Raw genomic sequence first — 22,880 nt, forward strand, 5'->3', positions numbered from 1 at the left:
TTGATTAGGTGTCACCCCCCAGATTTCATTCAGTGATCTTGTGTAAATGCTTTTCTGCATGCTGTCCACAAAGCACACATGCTGTCTTGTGAGACATTTCCAATTTCATAATGTTGAACATCTCATCACTCCTGGCTTGCAACAGCTCTCCCTCAGCCAAAGCAGCTACTCCTTAGGTGCTTTGTGAAGAACTCTGGGCATCATATTTCCTAAAACTGTGGCTTCGAAAAGATTCCCTGCAATGAAATGGATCCATAAAAAAAGTTGGCAAATAAAAAAAGAATCCAAGAAATACCTGCCTTTTGAAAAGGAGCAGCAGCTAACAAAACATCAGCTGGAGCATGTTATATGTTGGCAGATCAGAAGCATATTCCTTCTTCCACTCCTACACCACACTGGACCCAGTGGCTTTGTGAAGAAGCATCTACTCATTAACAGAGAGCCTAAGTTAAGACTTTTCTGTTTCAGTCATGGGACTAAGCTTGATTTTGTTATCTGGGAGTGAAAGGACCACTCTTTCTAACACCACATGGTGCCATGCTTTCAAAACAAACACATACCTGTTCTGTCTCCTTCCTGGCTTCACTTGTGAAGAAATTGCAAGATATTTCTTGTACATTTTTTTAAGGCAAGGGGGAAGTCTTCTTTAACAATGTACTTAATTAACATAAATCCTCTACCCCAGGAATGAGCAGCTTGAGAAACTACCATATTCAGCTCCAGTGGAAGTCAGCAGACTTCTTTAATCAAGTATGATGTTGGCAGTGTATATATTATGGCCTTAGCTGCCAGTAAAACTGCCTTTTTTCCTTGCAAAAATGGCATCTTTTTTAATAGCTACAACAGACTACCCTGCCCTAATTGTACCTTGTGCTGTGGACTTTCATTACAGGTTTGTACAGCTGTGGGATCTTCCTCTCAATCATGGGCCTAAGGTTCTCCTTCAGCTTCCCGTAGTTCTTTCTGAGCTCTAGCTGATATTCCCGCTGGTCAGCAGTAATAAGGCGCTTGTTTTTCTCCACTGCTTCACCACACCTAGGCAAAAGGAAAGAAAAAAGGTGTGACATGTATCACCTACTTCTGTTAAATGCATTAACTTTGTGTTAGGTGGCCTGAATGGCCAAGGATCCAGCTCCTCTGGGCTAGGCATTCCTCTGATAACTTGTCAAGTCCAAAATGATAATGAACTAATAATAAGGATCCTCTGCCTTTCCAAGTAGACAAACTGAGGTGATATTTGAAAGACATTAGAAATGCATGAAGGAGCAAATAAGAAACAAATTTAATCACTGCAGAATACTGAGCTACCTGCCTACTTAGTGTAAACAGATGCAGAGACAATGGCAGGGAGTAGAGGCTGTATCTTCTGCATAAGGCTCATTTTTATTTAACTCAAACTTATCCTTCAGCAATTATGCTTTGTTTGGACTAAGAAGATGAAAATCTTGCTATGCGAATATGCTAGTTAAGATTTACAAGCATATCTAAAAAATGCCCAAATGTGTCTATCATTGCCAATGTGTCTGCTTGACAGATAGGGTCAAGTGTTTTCTTGCTTCCTATGTAAAAATGTCATTTTATTAAAAACAAGGTGAGAGAGTTGGGCTTGTTCAGCCTGGAGAAGAGAAGGCTCCAGGGAGACCTTGTAACAGTCTTCCAGTAGCTAAAGGGGGCCTACAAGAAATCTGGGGAGGAACTTTTTACAAGGGCCTGTAGGGATTAGACAAAGGGGAATGGGTTTAAATTGAACAAGGGTAGATTTAGACTTGATATTGGCAAAAGAACCTTCATTATGAGGGTGGTGAGGCAGTGGCACAGGTTGCCCAGAGAAATTGTGGATGGCCCATCCCTGGAAGTGTTCAAGGCCAGGCTGGGCTTCCAACCCAAACCATTCTATGATTATAAAAACAAGGCAATAATCTGAAATGTTCGGTTTCTGTTAAATGTCAAAAGATATAACAAACGGCAGGTTGTAATTTCTACATAATTACTTAGAAGTATTAACATTTTCTTCCTTTTCGGATGCTAAGCCTACCAAAGCATTACCATGAAGCAGAGATAACATGTCTGGACCAAGTGTCTGAAGTGTGAAATGCCAGGATTCATGATGCTAACTTGCATAATTAATCACGCAGTCATATTATCATTACATTACTGTGATTATTTGCTTTATTGATGCAACTCAGCATTTCAATTTGGTTTTACTAACCTCATTATAAACTCTTTGAAGCACAACCTCAGCTTGTTGTGATGTCGATAAAGTTTGGGGTCTGCTGGAATTTCAGCCAGGAACACTTGTGCTACCTCTAGTGGTCCCTTGCAGGAATAACAAAGGAAAATGTCAAAACCACTTGCTTGGACTGAAAACAGACCACATGTTTCGTTAAGCTGTTTGTTATTTCACGTGCAGAATTATGACAGAAAACTAAACATAGTCACCATAACAGGATGTCCCGTCCACACACCCTCTCCCCGGCTTTTCCTTTGGCAAGCAGAGGTTTTGCCCATCATATTTTATCCTCTCTTGGTTTTATTTCTCCTCCAGCCCCACAGAAAAGGGGGCAGATTCTGCACAGCAAAGAAGAGCTGGGATAGCTGCACTGCTAAACTTGGTTACATGCAAGAAATACAGCTCCTTTGTGTGGCATTACAAGACCTCAAGGGAGTTAAGTAGACCCAGCCCAGAAAAGGATCACTCTTCCCAAAGTTTGTAACACTCAGGTCTTGACTTCATGTATTTTCTAAAAAACTATGAGTTTGTGGTGGTCCTACAGCTGAGTCATTGTCATTGTTCCATTCCTGAAGGATACATCTGGAGTGAACAAAATGGCTGAGATGGCTAGTTTGCTAGAACTAGAAAATCCTTGGATGCATTGTCCTGGGTTCAGCTACAGCAGTCATTCACAAGGCTTCTGTGAGTTTCTCCACCTACAACCAAGACAGCAGTTCCACGAGCATTTTCACCAGAAGCATCCCTAATGAGCAGTATACAGTGACTAAATACCAAGGGATTATGTTTAAATGTGCACTGTGATTAAATGTGTCTTACTGGATTTATTTCATCCAGTGCAAGAGATGAGAGTGAAAAAGAAAGCACAATGAAAAAAGTATGCAGAAACTCTTCACCTGGCTTATGTGGATCCCTTACCTGATTTACAGTGGCTCCAACTGAGCCCTGTAAAACCATCTGGAGCATTTTGGCATCTGGTGGCTCTTGGTTGGTGGCTGCAGTTAGTTCCTGTGTTTTTTTCCGCATATCTTCAATAGCAACTTCAATGGGGGTTAAAATAAACTAATGGAAATGGGAGGAAAAAATGCTCCATTACCTGAATCATGCATGCAGTTGACCTTTTCCAAATCTGGTAATATCCCTATCATTCTCCTCTGCCAAAAACAGTAGTTGTGAAACCCAGGAAGACTATTCAATCTAAGTGTCATCTTGGTAGATGCTGCACCTGAAACAAAGCTCTTTGACGTCTTATAATTTGCAGGAATAGAATGTGGATCTGACTCCCTTTCTGCATAAATTTGTTACCATTCTAAGTTACTGACTTCATATCTGAAATGGTTTTGCACTTTCTACCTTTATAAAGCTTCTGTCTCTAAACCAGCTCTAAGCTCAATTTAGTTCTGTGACTATCTCTGAGAAGTACAGCCATAAATATTTCTTCACACATCCTCCTACATAGCATTATAACCAGGAGGTCAAAAGAAAAATATACACTTGCTATCCTCTCTTCCCTATAGTAAATACCCACCCTGCATTTGTCTACCCATTGTATGCCATTCCTATTTATGAGAGTAACATGTCTGAGAAATTCAGCCTTCTTCTGCTAAGAATGTAATTTAAAAATCTTCCCACCCAGAGACTCCTTCAGCCCCTGAGAAATCAGATCTGTCCTCAAAACACGATTACCTCTTCTTTTTGGATGACATTGATTCTAGTTTTGATGTAGGGGAAAGCATGCATTGTGGTTAGGATGGTGTTCCTCTTGTATTGCTCACTAAGCTCTCCTCTGGGCCGCCCATCCATGGTGAAAGGTGTAGTGTACATGAACCGACAGAGGTTGAAATTCTTCTCAAAATAGGTTACCCTGTCTTTCATCTCATACTCATCAAAATATGGCTCCACGAAAGTAATTTGTATGTATGCCTGAATAAAGAGGGAAGAACCATTATAGCACTTTATAACCCAAGACATATAAAAAGAACAGCATATGTGAAATTCCTGTAGCTCACATTGGCTAAGCATTATCTGGAAAATCACAGAGCTGCAAATTCTTCAGGGCTCTTTTTCTTCTTCAGACCTGACAAAACTTACCTCTGTGAAGGGAACAGCTTAACCCTGAAGATCAGAGCCAGAGCAGGGACCAGAGATCAGAACTTCTAATTTCCACACTCTGTCACAAACCACCAAACTAAGCCTTTCACAGAGGCTTTAAGGATATCCCTGGGCATAGAGATACAGCCAAGTTGGGATTTTTTTTTTTGCTACCTTAATGTTTGAGCATAAGAGTTTCAATGGGATCCCCCCTCTTCACTTCTCATCTGTGACAGAGCACTTAGCACTCTCAGTAGTACTTTCCCTACCTTATTGGGATCCAGCTTTCTTTTGTCTACAGGAGCAGAGTCCTTAATCACTTCCACAGCACCCTCCCCAAAACACTGGCCATAAAATCCCTGGAAAAGAAACAGAATTACCCTGGAGTGGTTTTAGTCCTTAATACAATGCTATTGATGTGTATGACTGTAAGAGAAAGGAGTAACCATGATAATTTCTGGGCTCTGTACAGTTGGCTTCATGAACCACAGCTGGCCAGGCTAAGGCATCTTCTGATAAAGATCAGTATGAGTTGCTCACAAAAAAGCAGAACTAGAGGTAAAGTAATCAGAAGAGAACATTGCAGTTCCATGAAAAAATACCAAAGCAAATATCTAGCATGCTTAAATCAAATAATTCAGCGTATTTACAGGCCTGCCCACAAGAAACATGGCCTCAAGAAAATGGATCACTTTCATCATTATGCTGTAAAAGGGTTGCACTGGAAACGATGCACACAAAGGAAATAAGCTTTGGTCCTAATGAGTTTGTTACTGATTTTTACATAGCAATAATACTATTAGAACTGTGTGGGTTCATTAGAAATTATAAAAGAACATTGGAGATCATATTAACACAATGTTTTTTTCTCTACCTCTAATCTGTGAGAAATCTCAGGAAGCTTGGTAATTGCAGGCTCCTTATAAACAAATTCCTGTTCATCCAAGTCTCCAAATTTGGATCCATAGAAGCCAACACGAAAGTAAGTTCCAAACATTCGCTTTTGACCCTAATTGATAAAAAGAAAGAGGAAATTTACAATTCCTTTTTTTTTTTTAATCAACATTGTAGTATTTTGATGCCTTTTTCCCCTAATTTTGTATAAGGAAACTCACTAATCCTACATTTTCCCTATTTCAGAGCCAGTTCTACGTATCACCAGCGCTGATGAATTAGAAGTATGTATTAATGAAGGAAAGCATATAAATTAAAGGGACATTTGACTGAAATCTAGTTTAAAATGTAGGCTAATCATGAAGTGGCTTTTGCAAAACAAATGAAGTTGTTACTTTTAAATTCCATTGGATACATATAAACAAAATTAAAATTTTGCAGTGAAAATTGGTAAGAATTTGAAAGTGACTAAACTCTTCTGGAGGAAGAGGAGGAAAGGGGCAGTATGAGTGCTGAGAATTTAGCCAGGCTTTTGTATTTCTTCAGTTTTATAACTGAAAACACCAGTTAATTGACAATAAAGGTGTTTTTATTAAATAGATGTGGCCAGGTGGCATCATCCATGTTCTAATTCTAAGTTTGACCTATTCAGCTATTTTTCTGAGACTCTAAACCAGTTTTATACTAACCTATGCTTTTTCCCACACTGAGGTTAGAGACTCTTTTCACTGTAACTACCCTCTGTAGGCAGATCAAAGTAGATGGAAGCTTTTGTTAGAAAAAGGAAATGGATGTATTTGATATGAACAGCTTTATTATCACCAGTGTTAAACAAACAGTGCAACCCAGTAATGTGTCCTGCTAGCAGCACCCTCATGAGTACCTTATTAATAATGCTGTCAAAGGCCTTCTGTAGCTTGCTGTGTGTCAAGGTAAGCTTCCTGAAGTCTCGATGTGCTTCCAGTATGGGGATGACAATTTTGTACACCTCATTCACAGTTTCATACAATCCACCCTTGGAAGAAAAAAAATGAAGGAAAAAATAGAAGAAAAGAAATGAGTCATGCACTCTGAAAAGAAACTAGATCTTCATTAATGGCCTGGCTGAAAAGGGGATTTATGGGCCTTACCTTTTTCATCTGCTATGTGGCTTGATCTAGCTTTCTAAAAACTAGTAATAGTAAATGGTAGCTCCAATCAGCAAACCACAAGCCAGATCTAATTTGGAAGTCTGATTCGTTGGGCTCTCAAGCCCAAATGCCTGTGTAAAGCACATGGTAGAAACCATGCATAGGGCTAGAAGAGTTAGAAATGCAGGTGAGCAGAAGGAAATGGATTTGTTCAGGACGTGTGGTTCAGGGCAACCAGAGCTGCATCTGGACAGGAAGAACCCAAATGATATCTTTGGAGATGCTAAATCATATATCCTCTTCAGTGCTAGAGGAATATGATGAGCTACTTGAGTATCAATATCATGACTCTTCACACGGTAAGTGCAGATTATGGTGGTTGGTTGTATGCTGTGTAAAAGCACAGGAGTAACTCTCACACGCTTTCTAAAATCTACAGTTTAAGCAAGATATTTTCCCAAAAATGTACTGTCTCATGAAAATACCACCCAAAAGGCTCGATTCACACCTGGGACAATCACTTTCTGCTGATGCTGCCTGTAGTCTGAGCAGTAGATACAGGTGGTTATATGGCTGAGCTTGGCTGGGGCAGACCTACAATGTATCTCTGACTCTTGACTAGTTGTTTTCAGAGGGGCAGATGTGTAGAGCCTTATTTAGCTCTACACATCTGCCAAAAAGTGAGACTTTGTTTCTTCATGTGCTGGAAAATAAGTTATGGATCTGGCCCAGACATCTCCACTCCATCTCCCAGTGACTCTGGCCCTCACTCACCGTGCTGAAGAGCTCTGCTGCTTGTTCTAGCAGCCCTACCAGGCCACTTTCTGAGAAATACCTCCCAGAACATATACCGTCTTCATCTGGAGACAAAACATCATCTGAAACAGCAGATTCCTCCAGCACATTGGATGAAATGTTCTAAAATACATCAGAACAGAGGAATCAGAAACCTAGATCAATAGTCTATCATAAAGATCAGGCAGTTTCAACATATTTGCATCAGAGGAAGAAGAATGAGATTATACAAGCGCACCCAGGGGTTATACGGTTAAATTCCATTTAGAAGCAAATGAAACATCATAAATCTCTGCAGATGGCAGATCAGGAGTTCCACTACAAGAATCCTAAACTAACTTTCTCGCCTCAGGTTTAGAAAGCAGACTCCTGTAGGTTGCAAACTGGCCCCCCTCTGGTGTCTGGGATTTCCATGGAGCTGCAATGAGCTCAATCTCCCACACCACAGGGGTCACAACCCGTGTGCCCTTCCTGCTGTTGGAGTCTGGTTTGGGAAATTCCAGTCTGCACCCCAGACCTTCTGCCACCTCCTTGAAGAAGTTGAACTTCCACATTGTTGATTTGACTTTGAAGCAAGGAAGTAGGACACAGACAATATTGCTGTAAAACCTGCAATAATTGAATGCTGCTTCTTGGCCAGCCTCTGTGATATTACACCTTGATCCTGCAGAGTTTACTTGGTTTCTTGTTAAATTTACCGACCTTATCATGTGTTTAAATAAATCTAGTTAAAGTACACAGTGTCAGTCACTCTTTGAAATCCTAGACCATGAAATAACATGTATGCAGTTCTCCAGGATCCCTTTGAATAAATGACAGCGGGTAAAATCAACATTAAAAGTTTTATAATGCATAGAAATACCTGTAAATGAACAGTAAAATATGTGTACCTACAGCATGGAACTAGCGTATGTAACTTTAAACAGCAGCAGAAACACTAAGCTTCGATTTGCCAGTAATTAAAAGGAGTTAAATTAGTGTCATAGTGTCTCACTTCAGCAAAACTGGCAATGACAATCTGTCTGAGTGCAGAATAGATGCCAGCTGGCTAGCTAGCTGAGTGCTTAAAGACATCTTTATAAAATGGCAAAGACACTGAGGGCTGTTACTATTGATCAGATTTCAGAGAAAGAATTGGCACTCCACATCACTAGCAACACGGGACTTCCTCCCTTGGGTTTTGTGGATCTACTTAGTTCTCCATGGGTGAAATTTACTCCAACCCAGCTGCTATCCCAGTGCCTAGTCTGCACATCACATCAGCTCCACTGGAAGGGTGAGCACAAAGCTCAGGACAACATTCACAGGAGTTAAGAATATGTCTGAATTTTAGCCAGAGGGAAAATTGTGGTGCATTTTAGCACACACATAGCACTTTTTACTTACGAGTCTCATTGAAGATAGTGACTTCAACCAGACTCAACCTCCCTGGCACATACCTAGGGCAACTCATACAACCCATGCTGCAGCTCAGTTTCTGGGTTTCCCTTTCTGTGACAGTAGCCATTAAGAATGGTTTTTGCAGAATCAGAATGGCATGTGGCCTCCTTTTTTTTTATTTTTATTTTTTTTTGGTAACAAAGAGACAAGTGTCCAGAAGAGTGATTTATTTATGAAAGTAATCAAGAAAGTCATGGACATCAATTTCCTCTTCTTTGCCTTGAAATTGTAATAACTAATGTCAGGCACGTATTTCCATGTTTTACAGTCCAAGCACTCTAGCAGGAGAAAGCCTTCATGACATGCCTCTGGTATTTCCATGATCTTTTGCAAAGCGGATATACCTCACTCACTTTTTACCTCAATCTGCCTTTCAAAGTGAAGAATTTTGTATGTACCTTGTATACTATAGGCAATACGTAAGTTACCATGTATATCATCAGCAATTACTTTGGGCCTCACAAGCTTAGTTTTCTTTAAGGAAAAGAAACACTTGTGCAAATTCAAGGGAATTTACTGTGATCCCCAGCCCTTATCACCTTGGATGTAGGAAGAGGGGGGGGAGTGAGCAAGCGGCTGCGTGGTTCCAAGTTGCCGGCTGGGCTTAAACCACGACAGTAGGGTAGCCTGCCACCTAGATCCCCAAAACAGCACAGTTGATTTAGGCTACTGCTAAGCCCAGGCTAATTAACCCTGTGCCTCAGTAGGGCAGTCACACACACTAAGTCCTTGTCCATAGTAATACAAAGTGACATTATGGTCAGTCTATACGCAACTCATACTGTAAGTCTGCCTTATCACTTGCAAAAGTGATTTAGTGTAAACACAAGTTAAGTTCAAAGGGAATTTCACTGAAAGTGATCCTTTCTAATTTTGAGGGCTAGTTTTGATAGCACAGAGAGATGAATATACAGTTTAGTCTGCAACAGTAAAAGGAAAAGTGTTACTCTACTGACCATCACACAGAGTAAGCTGCAGAAGACCTAGGTCAAGTGATTTAATCTTTTGCTGCCTCATTTTGCTGATCTGTGAAAAGCAGGTAACACTTCTCCTTATCCAAATTAATACTTTAAAATACACATTATTATAACCCTCAATTCCACAATTAAATGTATATCACCAGTATTAGTTAATTTAATATCTGATCTAAATGAAGGAATGGACACAGAAAGAGTCAGTTGAGTAAGACCTGGAACTTCAGGTAAAGCTGAGAGTCTGAGTAATGTTTCTCTTTTTTAACAAGGTCATCTGAACAAGATTTTCACAGGTGCTACAAAACACAAACCTGTTTCTAAAGAATGGCAGCTTTCCTCTGGGAAGGCTTTGTAAAAAATGCAAGGTGTTATTATAGTTAATTATTGTTATTGAGCTTACTGAAATTCAAAATTATGCTGTCAGATAAAGAGTTGTGTAATTGCATTTCTGGTCATTAAGCTATTTGTTACCTTTCTCCTGTGGAGCAACTTTTTCTGTGGCAAACATGCATTTACACAAGCATTTGGATGAGAGAAAAATACTTGATGCTTTTAAACTTACAAGTTTTTGCTTGCTTCATGCCTTGTAGGATAGTTCTTTAAAATAACTGAAAACATACCCATTCAATCTAAAGCAATGTAAAGAGGAACTGCATCAGGGTCAAATATGCAAGATTACAACCATTCAAGGCAACCTGGGAGTTGGATGACATTGGGAAGGGAATGCAGATTTCACCCATAATGATGATAGTATTTAAGAAGTAAGGAGAAAAGAAAATGGAAGTAATGAACAGAAGTTAGAAGTTAGGAACGATAACAAAACTGATAAGGGATGCAAAATGGCAGAAGTATAAATCCATGGTCAGAAATTTATCTGTAAAAAAAGTATATATAGCTATTTAAGAGTAAAGGAATTTAAGAATAGCACTAGTTCATTGTTTGATTGCTAAGGTGGAACTGCAAATACTAAAGCCCAACATAATAAATTTAATGCAAATTGCCAAGTGGTTAAATCACGTTCACATTTACTATTCTGAAGGGGAAAAAAACCCTCCAGGTGGTATGGTTACTTACAGTTTTGAAAGAAAAAAACCCCCAGGTGGTACGGTTATATCGAAGGATGATGAATGTACCAACTATTAGTGTTAGCCATTTCAAAATCACCTGAACCATAAAATGTGCTCCTCAGGAGTTTAAAAGAGCTAAGCAAAAGGGTATCCAGGGCAGCAAACACTGAGTTGCCATATATTTTATAAAACTGGGGAAGTCCCAGAGAAGGAAATATACTTTGGGGACCAAATTCTTTTAAAAGTAAACAAGATGAGCAGATAGTGGTATATTTATCAGTCTGCACCCTGGACAATGGATACATCCAGAAATAGCGATACAAAATTTTACTAAAGAAAAAGATTAGAAGTATTGTAATTAATCTGAATCAACACCAGATTACAGAAACTTGATACTTTAAAAGATTACAATCTCATAAAGACAATGTGTTCAAATATTATCTACACAACATCTGAGTTGATTCTGCAAAACATTTCCACTAATTATCTGGAATGATTCATAATCATTGCAGCAAACACTCTGTAAGGTCTTCACTGGTCTTAAAAAATAATGAGGGATCATCAACACACAGGAATATTTTAAGGGTTCAGCCATTTCTATTTTTAATAATATGTGGAAAAAAACAGTAAAATCACTGAATTTGCAATTGAGGTCAGTTCAGGTAGGGGTAACCAAAACTGCATAATCTGATAAACTACATACAAATATCTGCATTTCAAAGTGTCTAGCAACATTTAGCTTTCATCTATGTGATGTAGAAAAGAAGGGTGAAAAAAACCCCACAAGAAAACTCTGGAAATGATCATTGTATTACTGAGTAAATTGCTCAACAACGCCAAAAGAACCAGTGAAGTCTTTAGAGTGATAAACTGAAAGATACTTGCCAGACTGAAAGAACTTAGGAAACATTTTCACTTGACTTTGATGTGACTGCATATAGACTATGGAGACTGTGTCATTCATCAATCAAAAGGGTGCTGGTTAGTAATTGAATGACAGTCAAAAGATTGGAGAACATGCCTAAAAGAACTGAGTAGCTCCGATTACCTAGATTATGAGAAAGAAGCTTGAAAGATGTATCTGTCACAGCTGATAAGTAACAGACCTAGGAAAAAGCATGGGTTGTACTTAGCAAACAAGAGATTACAGTAGCCAACTGCTGGAAACAGAAACTATAGACAGCCAAATACTGAAGTACCAATTTTCATCAGTACACATAAATCATTGGGAAAATATACCAAGTGGTGATGGATACTTTGCCTTTGCAACTTTTCCTCTCCATACACGTGCTTCGTCTCTGCTTAACACAAGAAAGAATACACACACCATAACAGGCCACCTCAGCATTATCCTGTCAGAGCTTGGGAGCCTTTTCTTACCTGAAAGTTGACACTGCCCACTGGGAGATAGCTTCTATCTTCAAGCATGCTGAGGTACTCTGCTACCAGTGCTGCAGCATGGACCAGACACATGGCTGCTTCTGTGTAGCACTTCCTCTTGGTGTGCTTCTCTGCCATGTTCTGCAGCCAAGTCAGCCTCAAGTCAGGTGATGTCTGGTATCCTTTGGCAATCCTAATAACATGGGGCAGAAAGGAGGTGTGAACAATCACTTCTTCTCAAATAACACAAAGAACCTTTGTAATTCTTGACCTGGGTTGAATAGGAGAGGACATCTCTGTCTTTATTCTGTATGATTCACTAAACAAAGGGCAAAAGGAATGGTCATGCAGCTGTAGGCAGGCCACAAAGGGGCCTGTGAGGAGAGTAAAACTGCTGAAACCAAGACTCTTCAGTGTTCATCAGTCCCTGACTCCCATTTTTGCCCAAGTCTATGCCCACCTCCCAGTAGCTCCACTGCAATAGTCTCATTCCTTCAGTCTGGGCACCCTGTGACAGATCAGCTGCCCTAAAGTGGTAATACACACAAAGAGAACAGCTAGAGGGTTTGTCCACAGCTTGTTCCTAAAAGGCACAGTTCTTGTGCTCACCTCACTGCAGCAGCATTTCTAAATGGATTCACCTGTACATGAGATCCATGAGCATCTCCGGATCTTCCTGAAATTCCCTCATTTTCACTGTATCTGACAGGATGCTGTTCAGATTACACAGCAGCTCCTCTACCTGCAGTAAGACAAAGAAGAACATGCATTTCTCAGGTGTTTCTTTTCCCCTTCTAGAAAAATACCAGCATCTGACCAGATGATGTAACTCTTTTTTAGTCCCTCTTACCCAAGAAAATGTCAGGATGCTGAACTGCTACAAGGTAAGTTTTTCCAACTCTATTCAATGCAGTGAAGACTGCTGACATAGCAGATCTTATACACACATTTTACTTAACCAAATGAGCTGTAATTCTTTGATCTGTTTATTTTTTAATGTGCTAATGGAGTTCAGCTTTAGTTGGTCTGTGATCTGATAACAAAGCAGATGTTTCTATAAATCTTCAGCACAAGCTGAGTTACTGTAAGAATTTTTGCAAAGCATCTGACAGTTGTTTGAAATATTTTTCATCACTGCTGCCTCCACCTTATGAAAGGACAGAGGGAGAGAAGTTTCCATGATGCTATTCTTCTGCAGACACAACAAATCAAGTTCCCCCTTGGGAAACTCTTAGAGGCTACAGTTCCTGAAGCTATACACAAAATTAAGAGATTATTCCTGTAAACTGATTTCAGTAGAACTTCTTAGGAGTTGAGTTTATGGAATTATGCCTCCACTTCTTCCCTGCTTATTGTTGTGTTAGAAATAAACTCATGCAATAACCTCTGCATCCTTATTTTCATTACTTTGGAAAACCAAGATCTAGGACTCGCTCCAAGCACATTCTTATGTGAAAGCTCCTGATAAAAGCCACAGATGTCATAAAAGGTTTGACCTGAATGGGAAATGGAGTTGTCTGCATATCTGCATCTTCCTCTGCGTAGGCTAGGATGGTTCGTAAGGACCGTCGAAGGAATCCCTCATTAAACTCTGGTGATTTTCCAACCAGAGAGGCTAGTGACATGGTCATCTGCATTTTCACTCTTGCAAAATTCTTTTAGAAGAAAAGACAAAAACATGAAAGAATGATGGCTGCACCATCATATCAGTTCACATATCTCTGTCTACTTTATAAATCATATCCACTTTCTCTTGCCCACACCAAGCATGTTAAAGTCACCGTTCACACAAGCAGTCTTTGGTGCATCAAAGCCTGTACTGTTCTACCTGATCAAGCCAGAGTTCCTTAATTCTGACATGTCTGTACTTTGAGGCAAGAATGTTCCTTGGAATACTATTCTCACTTGAGACAAGGGGAAATCAGAAGCTTCTCTTTTCCCCCTCTGCACTGGCCAGTGGGTGTGCAGATCAGGCCACCCACAGAGGAGAAGGAGAGGAACATTCTGGAAACAATTCTGGGAAGCAAAAGGCCTCTGAAGGCTTCACCTGGTGATGCACTACGTCTTGCTGATCATGGTGTCTCAAAGGCACATTTTCCTTCTGCAAAGCCAACACTTTTTACATATTCAAGGCTTTTAAAGTAATAACTAGGGAAGAAAATGCTGTGCAATATCAGATGCTATCCACAATGCTAATGCATGTCCTTTCATGTTAGGACATTGTGAACCTACATGCCTAACATATGTATTTTGCTCTATATGTATGGTAAGAATCAGAGCCTAGTCCAAGGCCACCAAAGAATTCCCATTAACACAGCATACAGTAGTTCTACTGAAGTTGTAATTGCACTGGAATAAAACTAGTCTAAGTTTAAGTGACACAGGAGTAGGAAAAAAAAGTGATAAAATAAAGAGCACTGCTTATGCATTGTATAGCCCTTTTATCAGAGGCCTAATGCTGTTCCATTTGAAGATGCATTTACAGATGTTGCAGAACACATTTTCCTAAACAAAATAATTAAACACCAATTAAAACTACTTTCCCCTTAGAACTCTAGCACTTCTTCTCACTCAAATGTGCGAAACAGCATAACATATGACTATTCATCTGCAGATGTGTTCCATCTGCTATCAGAACTTCAGGTTCAGTTTTGATTGATGACAAAAAAAGGTGGCATAAAACATACTGCTGTTCTCAAGATCTTACACTGGTAGAGCTGAAGCTGTATCTCATGAGGAGATAAAGAGTGGCACAGGCTTGAGTCCGTGTGATATCTATGCTGCTACTGCAGTGATGGAGAACTCTTTGACACAGGTCAGCACACTGTTCAACCTCCTCTTCAAACAGGAAATCTCCAAACTACGTGAGACAGAAAAGAAACCTTTCATTACTCTCATTTCTGGCCATTAAAGCTTCATGAACTCAATGCACAAAAATCACAGGATTCAGACAAAGACTAAATTTTACAAAAACTATGTTTAAAAATATTTCTTTTTGACTTCTGATTCCTGTGATGCTATAGGTTCCAATTTCAAGCTTTTCTACAGAGAAGTTTGAAAATAGTGTTTGTGTTTTGGAAAAGAGTGGCAGAAAGAACAAAAAAATTTCTGAGAGTCCAATGCTCTAGGAGCTTTTGAAAACATCAAAAGTTGCAAAATTCTTAGAATTGCTATTTTCAGAATACATAATGATTGATGAAACACACAAATACTTCTTTAAGCATAAGGAGCAATTACTAGCTTTTTGCATCAATGTCCTACCCTTCCCCACCCCTCCAGAATGTTCTTTCTCCTACTGCGAGCCACAAAACTTCCACTGCCCAGCTTTCATGCCAGACCCTCCTTTGCAGTGTCTCCCCAATGCACCTAGCAGAAAACAAACCCAGGGAGCAGGATGTCTGTCCTAAGAAACTCTCACTGTAGGCAGCACAGATCCACCAGTACCATATCATACGTACATACACAGGATTGTGAACAGAACACAGGATTTATTTCTGATTTGCAGGCCCATTTCCCTGTTCTCAACCTTTCTTCACTCCATTATCTCATTGTTTTATGTCTAATTTATATTACAAGCCTGCTGGCTCAGGGTTCTATCATTTTTATTTGTAAAATAACATCTATATAGCTTCAATGTAATAGAAATAATTGGAATGATTGCTTCATAAAATAAAGAAATGAGTCAGCTTAACTAGAAGATCTATTTGAATAACAATTGCTTCACAAAATTCATTATTGTAATTGGAAGTTAGCTTTCAAAGATAAAGTACAATGAAACCGTAATTATGAGTTTCATAACTACTGAGATAGCTACCCTGTAATTAGACTTTGTCAGCCAATGTGCACTTAACAGCAGACAGATATTAACTGGACAGGAGTGTCCTGTTTGTTATTTGCATTTTATAATAGTTTAGGGGTAAAAAACATTTCATGGATTTTTCCTCTGTGGAACTGCTTTTCTTTGTAAGAGAATGAATCTTAAACAGATTTTAGAGAGTCGTCATGAAGCACCTAACCCAATCTGATCCATATTACAAAATTTTGGGTCAAATTCTGTTCTAATATTTATTTTTTAAAATTTAATTTAATTTAATTTTATTTTATTTCATGATAAAGGAATGAGAGAGCAATTAGGATTTGTTTAGTTTCCAAGCAGAATGAAGATGAAATCTGCCAACATCTTAGAATCTACTTAGAATTTCAGAACTTATCTTAGAAGTAGAAACCTAATGATCCACTTACTTACCATTAGGTCATGATATCTGAAGAGTTAGCCTTGATTTCTCTGCTGCCCAACTGGTTGGAAACTAGTCCTAATCATATAATTTAGATTTGAATTTATGGAATCTGTGCAATCCCTGGCATTAAGATGCCTAATTAGAATAAGAACGTATTTGAAACATAATGAGTGGATTTTTTTTTACCTTTTCATTAGTAGATCTTCTGTATTTAAGAGTAGACTGCTAAACCCACCAGATTATTCAGATTCAGTTATTCTATCTTGTGTGATCAATAAAAGCTGTAGAAGTCCCTTAACATCTCTACAGATAGGAATTGTGTTTACATATGAAAAACATAGAAATGTTGCTCTAGTTACTTGACTGGAAGCATGAAAACAGAAGTATGTCAACAGCATACCTTAGCAATGAGTGCTCGGAGTGTAGCAAAGCAATGAGTCAGGTAAGTGGTGCTCTGATCACAGCCAAGAGAATTTACCAGGACCTTCAAAACTCCTCCTAAAAGATTGTCTCTGCATTCTGCTGCAAAGCTTGCCTACACATGCGAGAAACAAAAACTGCATGAGATAATTCAACAACGAACTGGCATATAGGAACTGAAGTTCTGGTGTCTTGTCCATGAGATACATCCAGGAGTTTAGAGATTTCAGATTTTTCGTTTGTTAACCGCTTCTGAGGAATTTGAAAACACTTTTGTAGTGACCAGGAAGACAGAGGGAAAACTGTCCAAAACATTTCCCAATATCCACAGAACCTCCAATGCATTTTTAAGCTCAGCCAGCTTCTGCAGTTACTCTTGAAGCTCTGTCCACCTTCTGGCTAATCTTTCATGTACCCTGGATGAGGAAGTGATCCTGTGGTGGGCAGGCACCATCCTTTCCCTCGCCTCCTCATGCTCTGATTTCCTGGGCATATAGACTAAATTGGCATATGGTAATACTCTGATCAAACCCACAACTGAAATAGTGGGGAGACTAGGTGCTACAAGTGGTGTCATGCAGAAATGACGCCCAGTACTACAAGAGTCTAGTAGCTAAATGCTTTTCTACTAACAGGTTTTCAGGAACAAACTTTTCTCCTCTCCATCTGTGAATACACACAGTGGAAATTTGGAGTCTTTCCCCTAAACCAGAAGACCATGTCTAAGCAGAGTCAACTGTCATAGTTCCACTGCTGCCAAAGACCTGTGAAATTTTACTGCATCTGACTCCTGGAAGTCAGTTCTGCATCTTCCATTGCTCTATGCTGGTGGAAGATACTTTACTGCACTGAACACTCTGTGGGAGTCAAGATTAAATCCTTTTGTCTCACAGATCCATACATGCAAGTATGACCACAGACCACTCAGCAGTCCAGTTCCAAATTACTAATATCTTCAGATACATTCCTAGCATAAATGAAGGTTTTTCTTAGCTCATCCTCTCCAAACTCCAGGATCACGATAATACTGTGGAAATGGCTTTCAACATCTACTGAAGACAACGTGGCAGATTTTCATTCATTGTAGCACAGTGCCCTGCAATAGAAGGGGCTTGTGCAATAGTGTAAGGCAGACAGCAATTTCATCTTTGTATTCATTCTTCTTAATATACTTTTTCCTCTTCAAGATTATAGAAGTTTACAAAAGATCTTTAATTAAAACATTTTGCGCTGCCTAAGAAACAAAAGGAGAAATGAATCCTGCTTCCACTGGCTTCTGAGGGAGCAGGTATTGGTTATAAGCCAGCTCTGCTGTTTCCCACCTGGATGATGTTCTCTTGCATATCGAGAATAATCAGGTTAGCTTCAGTTGCCAGGTTTCCACTGATCAGAGCTTCTTGATCTAGCTCAGCTTTTGTCCTGCGAAAAGGAGTTCTAATTAAAACATGCAGAGAGATAGATGGCCTGCTGTTTAAACAAAACCAAAATACAAATGATACCATTCTGAACGAATGGTATCATTCATACCGTTTCATTGTTTGCGTAAGAGCAAACAATGAAAACAGTGTCCAGAAGTGTTTCTTAAGAACTATGGAGTCAATGAGGAGAGCTGATACCATAGAACAGAAGTCCCAAAGGGGACACTTGAAACTTAGGCCTCTGAATAGTTCAAATAGATGCTTCTGCTTCCTTAATAGTAATCTGCGTAATGGCTACTCCGTCCTCACTACCATTCAATTGTTCAATTGTTCAATAAGCTATGCAGTAATTTCTGAATGTATTGCCTATGTCAGGACACCAAAACCCCAAATGGAATAGAAAGCTACTGATCTAACACTTCTAGAAAAAAAAGTAAAAATAACAGGCTTGAGAAAAGGGGAAATTTCTTCAATGCCATAGTAGCAGTGTTTGATGGAGGCAATCAAAATGTCTGTTCTTGAGACTGTTGACAACATAAGACAACAGGTCCAACAGCTGCAGGGTCAATACAGCAGTGCTCCACGCCCACTGAAGAGATGACTGAAACATTTATAAAAGACAAAATGTGGCGGTAAAGGCAATGTGTGATACCCTCTTAGTTTAGACTGAAGGACGAGGTCTGGAACACAGCTCCTCTAAGGGTAGATAAAACTCCTAACAAAAGTGTATTTTCAGAGATCCCTTCTATGTAGAAACACAAAGAGGAATCTTTGTTCTTTTTCCCAAACTGCTTGGAAAAGAGCTGTGGCATGGTCAGAAGCTGCTCTCTTGAACTTGAGATTAGAGCTGCTCTGATTTGGGGCCTAAGTTCCTAAAATACATTCCTGTGGCTGGAGCAACACCCTCACAATCAGATTTCTTAGTGACTCCAAAATCTGTGGCTTTTCTGCTATGTTCACTTACCTTTTCTGCCCAGTGGAGTCTTACCCAAAAAGAATATCAGAAAAGTAAAAGCCATCTCTTGGGCAGAAACAAATAATGCTGAGGAGAGCTAGGAAAGGAAGTTGGGGCAGTCAAATGGTTATTAATTACAGTCAAATGGTTATTAATTACATTGACTCGAAGTAATAAAGAACAAAAGGGCTTGCCAAAACGCTTGTGCTATAATCAAGCCAAGGATCACTGAACATGAGTAGGAACTGAACAAATTAAGTAAACAGTGCAGCCGCTTGAACCATTTCCAGCAACCACACATTAAACATGATGACTGGATCCTCTCTGACACCACATGTAGCTTATAACTGCAACTACAATCCCAAAGCATGCTGGACTCAAGGAGAAGCAGGCAGAGTGAGGCTGAGTAGCAACCTGTGCAAACCTGCTGTGCCACGTAATATGTGCAAACATCTTACTTAGGGGACATACACATTAAAGGCATCCAAAAAGGAGGGAAGCAACGACCTCGCATACCACAGTGACGGGAATGCTGGGTAAAACAGAAAGGCCTGAACAGCATGCAGAGTCTCACTTATGTAACCAGAAGTTTTGTTTTAAGTGCTTTGACTGATCTACTGTAAAGAAATACTTGAGCTACTACTTCAAGACTGTTTTATTCTGATTTTAATGAAACTGGTTGGGTGAAATCAAGCTGCGTTCAGAGAAAAATAAGGATAACCACACAGAATATGCACCTCTTCCAATATAGTGCAGAAAATGGAAGGATTTTTTCTTTCAAGTTTGGATAAATTCCAAATTAACAATCTTGTGTTCAAAAATTTATGTAATAATTATGGATGAGTGCTAGTCTACAATGATGTAGTTGCTGCATAGCACAAGCCAGCGAACTCAGTTCAAATTCACACACATTGAACAATACTATGTGAGCTCACAGCAGCTGGACTGGGGAGAGGCTAAGTGTGTCTATATCTGACACACAGTGCCCTGTTCAGATAGTCAAAATTCAAGCAAGTGTCCACAGACAAATGACATACCTCCTTTAGGGGAAAGCAACAAGTTCCATGCTTCTAGAAACTTAGCATGTACCTTACAAAAATGCTATTAGTAACACAAACCATTCCCCAAAATAAGGTTTTCCATAAACCTAGTCACTGACTTGTCTACTGTCATATAGTGCTGTTATGGTGAAATGTACTTCAGTCATAGAATCACAGAATCACAGACTGGGTTGGGTTAGAAAGGACCTTAAGATCATCTAGTTCCAACCCCCATGCCGTAGGCAGGGGCACCTCACACTAGACCATGTCGCTCAAGGCTCTGTCCAACCTGGCCTTTAACACTGCCAGGGACGAAGCATTTACGACTTCTGTGGGCAACCTGTTCTAGTGTTTCACCACCCTCACTGTAAAGAATTTCTTCCTTATACCTAACCTGAACTTGCCCTGTTCACATTTAAACCCATTACCCCTGTCCTATCGCTACAGTTTCTGATGAAGGGTTCCACTCCAGTATCCTTGTAGGCCCCCTTCAGATATTGGCAGGCTGCTATGAGGGCTCCATCATAACTTAAAACTTGCAACAAGAAAAATATTCACTACAGAACCATCTTCCCCTGCTCCTCTTCATAACTTTTCTCAATCTCGACATAGCATGTCAATCCCAGCCCAACTGATTTTATGTGCAAACCCATACCACAGTACTGTATACAGTGAGAAGCCATAGCAACACCAAAATAAATGTCATAGCAAGCCTCTGTGGAGTATTTGATACAACTTGTATCAATAACTAGTGTATACCACCCTGATAATAAGAAGGAAAAAAATGCGCAGATAACTATTTAAACTTCTCATTCAAGTATTTGTGATCTCTTCGTTGTGTCATAGCAACAGTTGGATACTCCTGCTACATAAACGTTTTGTATTTCTTTCTCTTTGGCAGAAGAGGGAAAGGATTGAAACTGCTGGTTTAGTAATAAAAGGTTCCTAGGAGAAAGAACAAAATATGAAAAACCCAAACAACTCTGGATCTAATAAAAGCAGTATCTATTAATTGACTTACTTATCTTGTCTCTCATTTGCCTGCCGCCAGTGAGTCTGCTCCTTTCTCCAGCGCAGGTTTTCACTTAGCCCCACTGATCTGTCATTCCCTAACAGTACAACATATATCAGTGAGATTAAAGCAAAAGGGGACACCTGAAGTCTGATAGCTCACTGAAAGAAGCAGATGTCTGTAGCAGTCTGTCAGAACTAAACCATTCACCTTTACAGCTTTAGGGCTTTAGTAAAGGACAGGACCCCATCATTTTTTAAATCTAGATTTTTGGCATATTAGCTTGTTTAATGTCTTCAAGGACAAGAACACAAATTATTTCATTTACTAAATGAAACAACCTTTTTTGCTACAATTTGTTCTTACTGATAGTTTAGACACCATTTCTTGGCTTTTGATTAGACAGTAACACAGTTTCTCAGAATGTCTTAAAACTTAGTTGGCCTCATGTTCTTCAATGGAGAAGAGCTCAGGCCTAGCTACACCTTGGACAGTTGAAAGCTGAAGACATTTTATTCTGCAGCAAAACCAAGAAAGGTCTGCAAGGGAAAGGTCTGCGGGTGAAAAATATAAGGATGAAAATGGGGGCTATGCATAAAACCCAACAAACTCATTTATATCTACAACCTCTTGAGATCCTCTCAAAAGACAAGGGAGAAGATGGGTATGAAGTACCAGCTGGTATTCTGCAGCGCTTCATCATTTCTCCTCTGGCTCCTTCACCTCTTAGTAAAGCCTCTTCTAATCGGGCCTTAACATCTTGTGACTTCTGGAGTGCTTGTGTGCTAACTTTGTCTGAGCCTTGTTTGCCCTGAAAGTAAAGTCAAAGCAATCAACACCAATGCCTCCATCACTGGGCATGAGTCAAAATTACATCCTCAAAAGAAGACACAATAGGAGACATGTAAAGGGAGCAGAAATCAATGAATATGACTAACTACTTTACAAAGGCTAAATAAATGTTGCAGATGAGGAAAGAGGCAGTGTATGTACTGCTAATGAACACAAATATGTAGCTCAGTGCAACAGAGAGAGAAACTAAAGTTCAGGGAGAAGGTCACTTGATGCATTTCAGACAGACCCTGTCAGAGATGGAAGTCCTGATGTCCAGTAGTAGGTCTTAATTAAGGGGTCATATTTCGTGTCCTTTCTGGTACTTACAGGAACTGTAATATACTGCCCACCAAAAATAGCCCTCAAATCCCCAGGCAAAGGAAAATAATAAAACAATTTAAGCCAACTTCATGGGACTTTCTCTAAGGTTTTGACTGCATTTTGCTTGAAGGCTAGTGTAGGTTATTTATCTGAACTAATTTGTTCATTTGTAGCATAGATTAAACAAGAGCTAATTTAACAATTGTCAATAATGAATTTCTGCTGGACATCCAGAAGGTAAGGGGGGGAAAAAATCCCAAAACATAGGAGGACAACAAAATCAGGCCATGTTTCACTTACCTTGTACTCAAAGCATGATACACAAATGAAAAGCAAATCTAAAATCCTGTTCAACTGCATGGATGGAAGATCTGCAATCCATTTCTGTATTAGATTCTGATCAGCATTTTTCATGATCCAGAGGAAACATATCAAAAGGTTGCGAGTAGTATCAGGACTTAATGTGGCACTCTGTCTGTAGGGCTAGGGCAGATAAAGTAAATGTCAGTTGAAAGAAGAAAAAGAAAAGGGAAGTAATTCAGGTGAAGTAATGTTATTTAAATTTAAGTGAAATAAAGTCTCAGAACTGGACTTCAGTAAATACAACTTCATTCAGGGTACACTGACTGTTTTTTTTTTAA

At 39.4% G+C, this 22,880-nt stretch overlaps 1 protein-coding gene across 1 annotated transcript in view; it reads right to left on the reverse strand.

The window, feature by feature from the left end:
* Positions 1 to 172: 172 nt before the first annotated feature.
* Positions 173 to 22,880, reverse strand: part of DOCK8 (dedicator of cytokinesis 8) — a 69,067-nt gene continuing 46,359 nt past the window's right edge. Inside the window, exons 31-48 of the mRNA XM_010012912.1 lie at positions 22,540 to 22,722; positions 21,760 to 21,895; positions 21,094 to 21,181; positions 17,982 to 18,078; positions 16,640 to 16,774; positions 14,709 to 14,861; positions 13,498 to 13,656; positions 12,643 to 12,743; positions 12,002 to 12,194; positions 7,120 to 7,263; positions 6,099 to 6,230; positions 5,196 to 5,330; positions 4,591 to 4,680; positions 3,917 to 4,153; positions 3,149 to 3,292; positions 2,210 to 2,316; positions 868 to 1,035; positions 173 to 236 (exon numbers count right to left, since the gene is read on the reverse strand). Coding sequence (XP_010011214.1) covers positions 173 to 236; positions 868 to 1,035; positions 2,210 to 2,316; positions 3,149 to 3,292; positions 3,917 to 4,153; positions 4,591 to 4,680; positions 5,196 to 5,330; positions 6,099 to 6,230; positions 7,120 to 7,263; positions 12,002 to 12,194; positions 12,643 to 12,743; positions 13,498 to 13,656; positions 14,709 to 14,861; positions 16,640 to 16,774; positions 17,982 to 18,078; positions 21,094 to 21,181; positions 21,760 to 21,895; positions 22,540 to 22,722 — 2,466 coding nt within the window. The remainder of the gene's footprint in view (positions 237 to 867; positions 1,036 to 2,209; positions 2,317 to 3,148; positions 3,293 to 3,916; positions 4,154 to 4,590; positions 4,681 to 5,195; positions 5,331 to 6,098; positions 6,231 to 7,119; positions 7,264 to 12,001; positions 12,195 to 12,642; positions 12,744 to 13,497; positions 13,657 to 14,708; positions 14,862 to 16,639; positions 16,775 to 17,981; positions 18,079 to 21,093; positions 21,182 to 21,759; positions 21,896 to 22,539; positions 22,723 to 22,880) is intronic.

The sequence above is a fragment of the Nestor notabilis genome, unplaced genomic scaffold (assembly GCF_000696875.1).
Source record: "Nestor notabilis isolate BGI_N333 unplaced genomic scaffold, ASM69687v1 scaffold9144, whole genome shotgun sequence".
NCBI lineage: Eukaryota > Metazoa > Chordata > Aves > Psittaciformes > Psittacidae > Nestor > Nestor notabilis.